At 35.0% G+C, this 12,251-nt stretch overlaps 1 protein-coding gene across 1 annotated transcript; it reads left to right on the forward strand.

Moving 5' to 3' along the window:
* Positions 1 to 257: 257 nt before the first annotated feature.
* On the forward strand, positions 258 to 11,094 carry LOC144962953 (putative hydroxypyruvate isomerase). Its single transcript, XM_078896406.1, has 8 exons — positions 258 to 604; positions 1,067 to 1,178; positions 1,534 to 1,645; positions 2,057 to 2,135; positions 3,068 to 3,117; positions 4,123 to 4,192; positions 5,033 to 5,167; positions 8,169 to 11,094. Exons 1-8 carry the CDS (start codon positions 409 to 411, stop codon positions 8,213 to 8,215), a joined length of 801 nt encoding a protein of 266 aa, XP_078752532.1. The 5' UTR covers positions 258 to 408; the 3' UTR covers positions 8,216 to 11,094.
* Positions 11,095 to 12,251: the final 1,157 nt, after the last annotated feature.

The following is a 12,251-nucleotide window of genomic DNA, read 5'->3' on the forward strand; positions in this document are numbered from 1 at the left end:
TGAGCAAGTTTAGTGGATATTGCGCTATATAAAAGCTCAATTAATTAATTAATGATGATGATGATGATGATGATGATGATGATGATGATGATGATGATGATGATGATGATGATGATGAGAAGTAAAACTGGCGATGGAAAGGAACAATGAGTACAAATCACAACCATTATATAAAGTCCGTTACTTTAACAAGACGTTGACCCACGTCGGAGAACCGAGTGAACCTCGAACTTCGAACTCTAACCTCAAACAAAATTACAGCACAGTCATGACTGTTTGCGTTTCCAAGAACTCGTGAAATCTGTTTACATGAAAGAGCAATCAAAATACTAATTAATAATAACGGACAAAAAGCAGTTTAATCGTAAATGTTGTAATTATTATCAGTATTGATCTAAAAGCTACAAAATGCATTTAAAATTTGCAACAAACATATCTTTTATGTTCCAAGAGCTACCTTCTCTTTCAGCCCGGTATGCATCGGTTAAGAAAGCAGGTTTCCAATACGTAGAACTGGCATTTCCCTACGGTGAGGAAATTAACACCTTAAAGGCTGCTAAAGAGGAATCAGGCTTAGAGCAAGTTTTGATCAATGCATATCCAGGTAAAATTTATAAGCGATTTCAATCACAAAATGAATAAATATGCTTTTCCGCAGGAAAAGTGATTGAAATGAAATGAGGCCCTCTAACTAAATGGCGTCTGTTGGCTATGGCTATAATAGCTGGGGGTCATTTAAAAAAATAATAATAATAAATAAAAAAAGCTGCAATCAAAGTGAAACACGTAGGTTTTTTGGCACTTAAGCAGGTTCATTACTGAAAGATTTATCCAATGGAGAAATAAATAATTCCAAGATTGTCTCTTCCCATGTAGATAAAATACCATTGCAAAGTTTCGGTTTTCAGTAGATACATAATATTATTACGATGTTAGATTGTTGTTACATTGATATAAGATGCTTCTTTATACTTCGCACGTTTATAAGCTATTAAAACGTGTATGCTTATCACTGTGTTCTTATTTATCAAATTATTATTTTTAATTCATGGGCAAACTCCAACAGGAAATGTGGCTAATGGTGATTTGGGTCTTGCAGCCTTACCTGACAGAGTTCAGGAATTCAAGGAAACTTTGGAAAAGTCCATTGAATATGCCAATGCACTTCAGTGTAAAAGGTATAAATTTGTTTTATTTCTGAATACTGTTCATTTTCTTTTTTTTCCTTTTTTTGTGTGTGTGGGGGGGGGGGTAATTATAATTTATTTTATGAATTAATAATTTGCACACAACATGCTTGAGTATTTTTTTTAATTTCTGAATAATGTGCCCTGCTTCAAGTAGGTAAAATTATTTCATTTAGTCCAGAAACAGAAATATGACGAAATGTTCATAGCATTAGGCTTTTAGTTTTGATTTACATTTTTTTTTCTTCTCTTTGATTTTTATATATTTTAAGATATTGTAGAGACCATCAAACAATGCAAATTAACATGCAATGATTTCCTCTTGTCTATTGGTTTTTATTTTCAGAATGCATTTGATGGCTGGTAAAATTCCTCCTGGAACAAGCAACGAGGGCTTGCAGAAAATGATGGAAACGTACAAGAGTAACATTAAGTATGCTGCTGATAGACTGCAGAAGGTAAAATGATATAAGTACAGATGTGAAAGTTTGTGTTATTCTTGTGTGTATTTGTGTGTGTGTGTGTGTGTCTGTGTGTGTGTGGCAGTCATCTGTTTGAGACTGATTTAAACATGCATCATTAAACTCCATATGTACAAGGCTCAAAATTATATGACAAAACTTTAAAAGTTGCAAAATGTTAGTCTCATGGTCAAACCAATATTGAGAGTTGCAGTTTCATTGAAACAGTAAAATAGATCATTCACTGCACTTGTGTATTGTTATCGTGAGTAGATTTCTGTATACGATTATCACCTTTTCATCCTTCACTGAAGATAACCAGAAATTCCCAGCAGGCAACTGACTCATTAATTCCATGCAATTTTTTACAATAAATTATTTGTTAAATTTATTTTTTCCAACCAACAGGAAGGTATACTGGCATTGATAGAGCCGGTCAACAACAAGATATCAGCACCAGGATATTTTCTCTACAGTCCCTCACAAGGTTAGGGACATATTTTTTTTTCTTGTAGGGCCGAATTTGCAATGAAGAATATATAAAATATTAAATACAATGAGCTTGGTGAAGTAGTGGATATGTGCAGTCATATGTATAGACATAAGCAACTGAAATACATTTAGTGAAAGTTGTACAATATCAATATTACAGTGTCTCTAGTAGCTGGATCTATCATCGCAAGAATAACAATGAGCTTTAATCACTTTTCCAACCTCACTGTTGCAATTATCCATTTATTCGTATATGCATTGGATTTAGTTACCATAGCAAATCGATGTATTTGTTATGTTTTAATGAAGTAAACTATGTGAAAATTGCTACACTTAGTCGTTTGAATGTTGTTTCTGGTATCAATGAGATTTTTCATTGGCTTTCTATATCCAAGTATTTTGGACTAAATCTTTTTAGTTATATCTTTCCCAAAATGTTCTGCTCTTCTACCGGAGAGTACTTCAAATATTGAAAGGATTGGATTAATTGGGCCATGGATGATTATGTCTAAAAATACCATGTTCAGGAAAAATAAATGACAAATAAATTGTTAAGAATTTGTTGGTTACCAAACTTGTCAACTTTTAGGATCTGCAGTTTTTAACTGTCATAATCCTCCAATTGATATCGCATTCTAAACCATAATATAACGGGGTTTATTTTGGAACCAAATGATTTAAAGTGCTCATTATAAAGTTTGAAACAAGTTGAGCTCCTTGTTTATGAGGACAGCTTTTAAAAGGTGGCTTGATGTACTATTGGAATGAGCTTTGTATGTAAAGATCATTTTTTATGCTAGATTTCACTTGAACGCGTTTCTGGTTTTATGATTAGCTTCATGAGATTCATACAGTTGGTTTAAGCATTTTGAGAAATTCAATGCATTAACTATATAAATATCAATTTATCCCTTTTTTTTCTTGCAGGATTAGATATAGTTAAAGAAATCAACCATCCAAACTTGAAGCTACAATTTGTAAGTAGAGGTTTTATGATTTATGTCTCATGTTGTTTGTAAATGAATACTAGTTTAACTAGTTTAATACTAATTTTTTCATCTTGTCAAAATCTCAATTTTCATGTGTCCCATTTCAATGCTGATATCCGCGCCTCTTTGGTTGACACATTCTTTTTTTCAATGAAAAACAGAATTTGAAACTTAAAGGCATTGGTAAAGTTACTCAATTTTGGTTCTCGTGGTCTAGACTCAAATCCTATTGGAGACACTGACATTTTTTATGTGACCTTATAGTTTTTAATTCTCAGTGAAAACAGAGTTGCTGCCTTTTTAATATCCAATAAATAATTTTAAAAGAGTGGTAATTAAATGTTCAACTTTTTGTTTAAGATTTAGAGTATTTTCTCCGATTTTTTTTTTCTTCACAACTTATTTCTTAACTTCATCAATATGCCTATGGGAATTATTTCTTTAAAAATTCATATTCATTAGAAAATTGGAGCTTACTTTACATACATGACTTTTATGTGTTAATATGTTTGTGTGTAATACCAAATAGAGGGATATAGCTTAATCCCACTAACTTTGTTTGAGACAGCTGGTGTGCTGATCATACTGAATTAGCTTTAATCATCCATTTGTATGGAAGTGGATAGCTCAGAAATCATTACGGTATTCTCTCTGGGTCAAGCAGAGGATGGCGTCTTAGGTTCAAACTCCTTTCATCATTAATTTTCTCTCTTTGTTTTTCTTTTCTTTTCTCTACTTCTTTTCTACCCCTTTTAAATCTTTTTATACAATCAGTTGTGTAAACACTATTATCCACATTCTATGATTACATAAGTTCTGATGTTGTACCATAAAGTGATGAATTAACAATTCTAATCACGTATTTTCGTGTACTTTTTTTTTAAAGATTAGAATTTCCGTTGATTATTGAATTGTGACTTGTCTTAGTCTTTTCTCTTTAGATTATTGTTTATGATAAATATATTAATCAATATCTGTATTGCTTTGTTTCAGGATATATTCCATGTTCAAATTATGGCTGGAAATTTAACAAGTCTTATAAAAGAATATTTGCCTTACGTCGGTAAGCTTGATCTTCATTTTAGTAGAATTAAAAATTTGAATTCCAAATCTTATCCCAACACTTCACAACTTTGAATATTATTCTCTATTGATCTATATTGATACTCTAAAGAATTGTAGAAGAAAAAAGAAAAGAAAAAAATGGGATTTTATATAACACAATATCCACTAAATGTACTCAAAGCGCTTACGAGGGGAATCCCAGCCAATAGCTACGCTTGACGTATAGGATGAAACATCATGCTGTAGGACAGTATTACATTTTTTTCAACTGAGACAAGCTGTTACTGGTGAAGTACTCATTTTTCACCTGAGTATGGTGAGAGAATGCGAGTAAGGAGGTTTTGCCAAGGACTCAACTTTTCTTGCCCAGAGCAGGACTCGAACCAGCAACCTGCAGGTGCAAAGGTGAGTGTTATACCACACTTGGCCATTGAGCTACATTGAATGGAGCTTCACATTACTTCCATTTCTGGTAGTAATATGATCTCTGCATCAGTGGTCTATTGTCATCTGTCTTCTTTGTTTTTTCCACTGTTTCCGTTCCAAACGGAAAGACTTCGTCGGTTATGATCTACCCCAAGTTTCCCCCATTTATATCAATAAAATCTTGCATGTCAGTTTTATGTGAAGGAGATAAATTTGTTGCTCTTTGATCTTATCACTCTCGATAAAATGAAGAGGCCGTTCTGATGGCTATAGAAGAACTTTTCTCAGTGTCTGTAAATACTGACGTATGAATTATTCTCCACCCACAGATGATGCTAGCTGATCAATTCTGGGGGAATAATATTATTGTATGAAACTATTTTCAACCATAGAATGTTGCATTCTTTTTCAGGGCACATTCAAATAGCTCAAGTCCCAGACCGTCATGAACCTGACAGCCCTGGAGAAATCAACTACCCTTATGTCTTCAAACTTCTCGAGACAGAGGGATATGATGGATTCATTGGATTGGAGTATAAACCCAAAGGTTAGAATAGCTGTATTATTTTTTTACGGTATTTAATTGTTTGTATCATCCACATTTGTTTAAACATAGAAAGTTAAATAAAAGAAACAGATTTTTATATCACAGTATCCACTTATATGAAGTGAGTAGAAAAGTGCCAGAAGACAATAGAGAATAAAAATTTTTTTCGCGGCGGTGGTGGGGTTTGAACCTGCGACCTTATTGGTACGACAACTCCGCCTGGCAGGTGAGAGCGTGGCTCTACCGTGTGAGCTATCCACGAACACAAAATATTCGTTTCAAACCCAAAGTCATTTCTAGATCCCTCTCTCACCCACTTCTTGAGATCGCCGATTCGTTCGCCACCATCGCGAAGTAATTTTGACCAGCAGTTAAGCTTAATAGCCAATATTCTCATCACAAACATATAACATAGAAACGATGCTCCGGTGTATGGGGTGAATTTTTAATTCAGAAAAGTGAGTGGAGGCACTTTGGGTTTGAAACGAATATTTTGTGTTCGTGGATAGCTCACACGGTAGAGCCACGCTCTCACCTGCCAGGCGGAGTTGTCGTACCAATAAGGTCGCAGGTTCAAACCCCACCACCGCCGCGAAAAAAATTTTTATTCTCTATTGTCTTCTGGCACTTTTCTACTCACTTCATATCTTGTTGTTACCAACATAAGTGCCTGCTCCACTCACTTTTCTGAATTAAAAATTCACCCCATACACCGGAGCATACTCAATGTCTCAATCGTTTCTATGTTATATGTTTGTGATGAGAATATTGGCTATTAAGCTTAACTGCTGGTCAAAATTACTTCGCGATGGTGGCGAACGAATCGGCGATCTCAAGAAGTGGGTGAGAGAGGGATCTAGAAATGACTTTGGGTTTGAAACGAATATTTTGTGTTCGTGGATAGCTCACACGGTAGAGCCACGCTCTCACCTGCCAGGCGGAGTTGTCGTACCAATAAGGTCGCAGGTTCAAACCCCACCACCGCCGCGAAAAAAATTTTTATTCTCTATTGTCTTCTGGCACTTTTCTACTCACTTCATATCTTGTTGTTACCAACATAAGTGCCTGCTCCACTCACTTTTCTGAATTAAAAATTCACCCCATACACCGGAGCATACTCAATGTCTCAATCGTTTCTATGTTATATGTTTGTGATGAGAATATTGGCTATTAAGCTTAACTGCTGGTCAAAATTACTTCGCGATGGTGGCGAACGAATCGGCGATCTCAAGAAGTGGGTGAGAGAGGGATCTAGAAATGACTTTGGGTTTGAAACGAATATTTTGTGTTCGTGGATAGCTCACACGGTAGAGCCACGCTCTCACCTGCCAGGCGGAGTTGTCGTACCAATAAGGTCGCAGGTTCAAACCCCACCACCGCCGCGAAAAAAATTTTTATTCTCTATTGTCTTCTGGCACTTTTCTACTCACTTCATATCTTGTTGTTACCAACATAAGTGCCTGCTCCACTCACTTTTCTGAATTAAAAATTCACCCCATACACCGGAGCATACTCAATGTCTCAATCGTTTCTATGTTATATGTTTGTGATGAGAATATTGGCTATTAAGCTTAACTGCTGGTCAAAATTACTTCGCGATGGTGGCGAACGAATCGGCGATCTCAAGAAGTGGGTGAGAGAGGGATCTAGAAATGACTTTGGGTTTGAAACGAATATTTTGTGTTCGTGGATAGCTCACACGGTAGAGCCACGCTCTCACCTGCCAGGCGGAGTTGTCGTACCAATAAGGTCGCAGGTTCAAACCCCACCACCGCCGCGAAAAAAATTTTTATTCTCTATTGTCTTCTGGCACTTTTCTACTCACTTCATATCTTGTAGTATCCACTTATGGTGTTCAAAGTCTTTTACAAGAGGTCCCAAGCCGACAGTAAAATGAACTCTTAGAGTGAGAGATGTTGCATCTTTCATTTTTTTTTCTAAGAGAGATGACACTGTGACCTGCCAAATTACCATTTTAAAGTTGAGTATGGTTAGAGAATGTGAGAAAAGACTCTTCTCCAAGGACACAAATTTGCACCACCCAAAGTGGAACTTAAGCCAGGAAGCTATAAGTCAGAAGCCAAGTGTTATACCATAGGGTCTTAAAGCCATAAAAATGTTTATATCTGTCAGGCCTATAAAACCAAAGTTTATCCTGGTTTGTGTAGCATTGGATATCATCAACGCTTGCTGCTGATCTTTAGATAGGATGTTAATTTGTCCCAAAAGCTTTTTCTGCATTATCTAACACATCCAGCCGCATAATCACTGTGGGTAGGGAGGTACCAAACATAATCTGTTTTGCGAAATGATAAATCTTTACACCACATCATTTCATTCATCTGTGGTGTTTCATTCATTGTTTTGTTGATAAAGGGGAAACCCGAAACGTTCATTTGAGCTGTTTTTGTAATTAAATTGAAGCTTACAATCAATTTCACATTATTATTTATTTCTTCAAGCTTCGAGCAGCAACATTTACATTACATCACATGCCAGACATTCCTTAAGTTGAGGAACAAAAGAAAACTGACACTATTTTTAAATGAACCAGATACCGAATTTGACATCTGGTCTATCGAAACATAATATCAATTTTAGGTAGGTTTAAATACAGCCATCCATTTTGTTCCCATTTTCCTTTATATGACAAATTCGGATTTACAAACGTTTTATTTGTTCTAGGATGTTATCTTCATAAAAAATATAAGTCAAAATCAGTCAAAAGGAACAGGATTATAAAGTTTGTTTTGTTATTTTTACAACAGCAGCATAATAATTTGATTCGATTTCATAATATAGACTTTTTTTCATTTGATCCTTCTTACATTAAGCTTAAATTTTAAAATAATTAATTTTTCAAAGTCAGCTAAACAGTATGAATAATGAGATTGCTACTGCTTTTATGTATTGTAAAAAAAAAAATTAAGTAAACGACATGATTAGGTCTATTATTAGATTGCAGCAACTGATTTTAAATGCATATTGTCTTATTTTTCAGGCAAAACAGAAGATGGACTTGGTTGGTTTAAAGGTCTTTCCACTTAATTGTATGGGATGTGATTTTCTAATTTCAAACATTATGGTGTTGTGATATAATTCTCCGAAATACCGCTGCTTACCTCTTCTTGATATTATTACAATTGTTAAAAATTCAGCACAAACCAGAGAATACCAATGTCTTTTAATGTCTTTGAACTGTCCCAATATTGATCAATCATAATTTGTCGTTTTGAAAAGAAATTATTTGGAGTCACTTAGTGAAGTAATGTATGAGTGTTTCAAAAGCATTTAAGTCTTTCTGTAGCCTTTGCATCTGGCTCTCATTCAAACATTCGTTTTTGGATGTTTTTTTCATAATTTTCTCATACAACTGTCATGCAGGTAGCTATAGGGAATGAGATTAGCGGAAGAGTAGCGTCCCTTGATAGGACGTCACCCATAGTCTGTGACGTCACCGGCGGAAAAGTTATTAGAGAGAGAACGTCATGTTGTTTGTGCGGATGCGCCTCTCGTCCTCGCGGACTGCGAGGACGAGAGGCGCATGCGCACAACCACATGACGTTCTCTCTCTCTAATAACTTGTCCGCCGGTGACGTCCAATCAAGCGACGCTACTCTTCCACTAATCTCATTCCCTATATCAAACTTCCATCATTTTCTCCAATCTCGACTCTGGATACATATTAGGTTAGCTCTCATGCTTCCTCTGCTCTTTTGTAGACATTTTTTTTCTTGTTATTGTTTTTGTACTTTTCTTGTTTTTTTGTTTTTTAATAACTGAAGTGTCCAGTCATCATTTTCCTTTTTGTTGAACATTATGTGGACATTTCGTTTCATCAATACTTCTCTTAATGGTCCCAAAAGATCGAGAAAATAAGCAGAAAATCACCGTCCAGTAACCTCACCCCATTGGCTATGACTGTGCAATATATGAAAATATGATGTTAATAACATGTTCAATTGTTCATATGATGAAGGCATTGAGTGCCTCTTTTCATGTAACCAGAAGTTTGTTTTGTTTTTTTTTGTTTCTTTTACATAATACATAACATTTGCATTCTTCCTTGTATTGTCTCACTCACATAATCAACGTCCCTCGTTTTTCTTTAAAAAGACACATACTTACAGTCATACAGAGACAGTTTAGTCCTATAAGATTATCTCGAGGTGTTAAATAAAAGTTGTGTAGGGGTTGTCTAAATATTGGCAGAGACAGTTTAGTCATATAAGATTATCTCGTGGTGTTAAATAATAGTTGTGTAGGGGTTGTCTAAATATTGACAGAGACAGTTTAGTCATATAAGATTATCTCGAGGTGTTAAATAATAGTTGTGTAGGGGTTGTCTAAATATTGACAGAGACAGTTTAGTCATATAAGATTATCTCGAGGTGTTAAATAATAATTGTGAGGTGGTTTTTCAGTCTGCCTTTGGTCTAAATTATCATTTGAGTCATAACTCTTGTCCCAGATGTAATGAAAGTCAATTGGCGAAGTCTGAATCACATGTTATAGTTAGAGGCAGATATGTTTGAAGTGTGGATGCCTGAGTTTTTATCTTCAATCGCATAAGAGTGATCATAGAGTTTCTGTTTGATTATTCTAGGTTTCCCATGCTTGAGATGGTATACCATACGGCGACGCCTATTCATAAACGTAATAATAGGCCGCGTGACTTTTCACAAATGTTTGTGAATAACTGTTAAAATTTGAAAAGTTAGCAGTTAGACCAGTGTTTCCCCAAGCTCTTTTTTGAGCCCGGCTCCACTTTTTTCATGACAAATTTGTAGCAACCCACCAAGGAAAACATTTAACATCCTGTAATAACTTGGAGCAAATAACTTTTATGATGGGCCATTGTTATTCAGACACCTGAGGTGCCAGTAATCTGGTTTAATATTTTTTTGTTGTCTAGCAACTTCTTAATTTGACCTCATCTAAAACGCTACCAATTTATATGCCAGATTGCTAATCAGATTTAATGGTCAAAGAATGGGGATTGACAATGCCAAATCTGTAAACAAGTAAGATCAGGGGAATTAATCAGGATTTCATAGGTTAAAAGTATTTTTTCAGTTATTTCGTTTGGATTTGTAAAATGAACACTAAAGATGTTCCACATTATAATTGTAATCTGTCTTTGAATCAACGTGATCCATCCCTAATTACCTCATTCAATGTACAACAATCACTGGGTTATCTCAAAGGATGTAATTAGGATTTCATGGGGTTGTTGTAATGATACACAGTTCTTTCACTTGGATTTGTACCATGCGTGTAACTGAACTGTCTCTGGTTTCCTCACTCAGTCCACAACTATCATGGGATCATCTCAACTCAGTTCAATGGGTATACCAATGTTCTGTCTAACTCTCAGGTAGATCTCTCATCACAGGGACTCTTCTTCTAACTAGGATCATTATCATCTGTTAAAATTTATTCAGTTATAAATTTTAATATAAAATACAGTTAATATGAAAGCGGCAGTCAAAATACAGATTAGCTTACAACTTTTACACTTTTACAACCCTTGCGGACTTTTTCAGATCATTAGAATGGCAACAATTTACTGGCATTTATAAGATAGCTTCTGATGAAAATCTACTTTACTGAGATTGCAAAGAAATGAAGGTTTTGATTTACTCTATAAACAATGGATAAGTTTTGAAATCATGACTTAGCTTGCCTCAGACAAATAGGCATACTGAGGTTCATTAGCCATGTGAACTTGATTGTTCTCTGTATTATCGCCAGTTTCTAAGTCTCTGACGTTTTTGCTGTTGAATTCTTTGATATTTATTGTGGGATTATTTTAATAATACAAAATTTAACTCAGATTTTTTTTTCAATTTTGCAATTGTCTGGTTTATATCAAATTATATTAAAGAATCTTAGACAGATTTTTTCATCTCAATAAAACAAAAAAATACAAAGTCAAATACAGCCAATGGAAATTCCTCTACTTAAATTCTACATATATCCATTCTTATGGCTGAAGATTTCATTGCATGAAATTTACCACTTATCATGTTTCTTTTGTATTATCATTCAACAATTATTAATCATTGTAGAGAAATAATAAAAAAGATTATTTATTTAAAAGTCAAATTATACAAAGTGTGGCCTTCAAGTGTTTGAATTAGATTATTAGATTTATAATTTATGTTGATGAAGATGTGATTGGCTGAAAATTCCCTCAGAGCAGAGTGAAACCAATACCAACCCCTTAGACCAAAAGGTTAAAAATTGACCAACCCTTGTTATCTTCTATCCTGTCCCCCTTTGTATGTTGTTCCTTCGGCGTAGATCTGCGTCTCTTCTCTGGAATGAAATTAGTTGGCTTTGCCCAGGCCTTGTCTTGTTTTACAATTGATGAGTGGGAGACAAGTAAATGTTTTTTTGTTTTTTTTTTTTGTGGAGGATATATTCTTCTTGCAAGTTGTAATATACTTTGTCCAATTTAAAAAGCAGTCCCTCAGCCTGAAGACCCATAATCTGAGGCTCATCCTGGTTCCTGATTCTAGACTGGCTTGCTACCATTTGGATAAAAATGGTATTCCACAAAAAGCTTTCTGTATATATACAGCATAACCAGCTTCCGCAATCATTGCTGGGGGGGGGGGGGGGGGGGGTGTCAGAGTAATATCAACTGCACCTGTGATTGATATTGGTCTCTGCTTGTGAGGTGAGTGCTCTACCAACTGAGCTATCAAGACCCCCTTGTACCTTTAAATGTATCCTGCTGCTGCTTGATATGACTTTCATCTGATGTCTAGTGGAATGATTCAATTGCCTTAAGACTAAATACATAGATGGGCTGGTTTTCACATTTATTTCTGTTCCTTTATTTAATCTCTCTTTCACCTTATTTTCTCATGGGGGCTTGTAAACTCGAGAAAATTGTATACCTTTTGACTATCTTCCCACATTTTTTATTGTTGATTTGACATAAATGTATAGAAGGTGCCATAAAATAAACACAATTTGCAGCTGCTCAGTAGATTTTTTTTTTTTTGCAAATTAAGATGTTTTAATTTGCATATTAAAAAACTAAGGTTCAATCCAGTATTAACTTTTTATTTTC

The sequence above is a fragment of the Berghia stephanieae genome, chromosome 1 (assembly GCF_034508935.2).
Source record: "Berghia stephanieae isolate SIO BIC M18660-M18661 chromosome 1, UCSD_Bste_1.3, whole genome shotgun sequence".
NCBI classification, from domain to species: domain Eukaryota; kingdom Metazoa; phylum Mollusca; class Gastropoda; order Nudibranchia; family Aeolidiidae; genus Berghia; species Berghia stephanieae.

Excerpts from the sequence above, each read along its gene's own strand:
- LOC144962953 (XM_078896406.1), top strand. The coding sequence starts at position 409 with ATGCATTTAAAATTTGCAACAAACATATCTTTTATGTTCCAAGAGCTA. Across the intron at positions 1,179-1,533 it reads AATGCACTTCAGTGTAAAAG|AATGCATTTGATGGCTGGTA; the intron begins GTATAAATTTGT and ends TTTTATTTTCAG. Across the intron at positions 1,646-2,056 it reads CTGCTGATAGACTGCAGAAG|GAAGGTATACTGGCATTGAT; the intron begins GTAAAATGATAT and ends TCCAACCAACAG.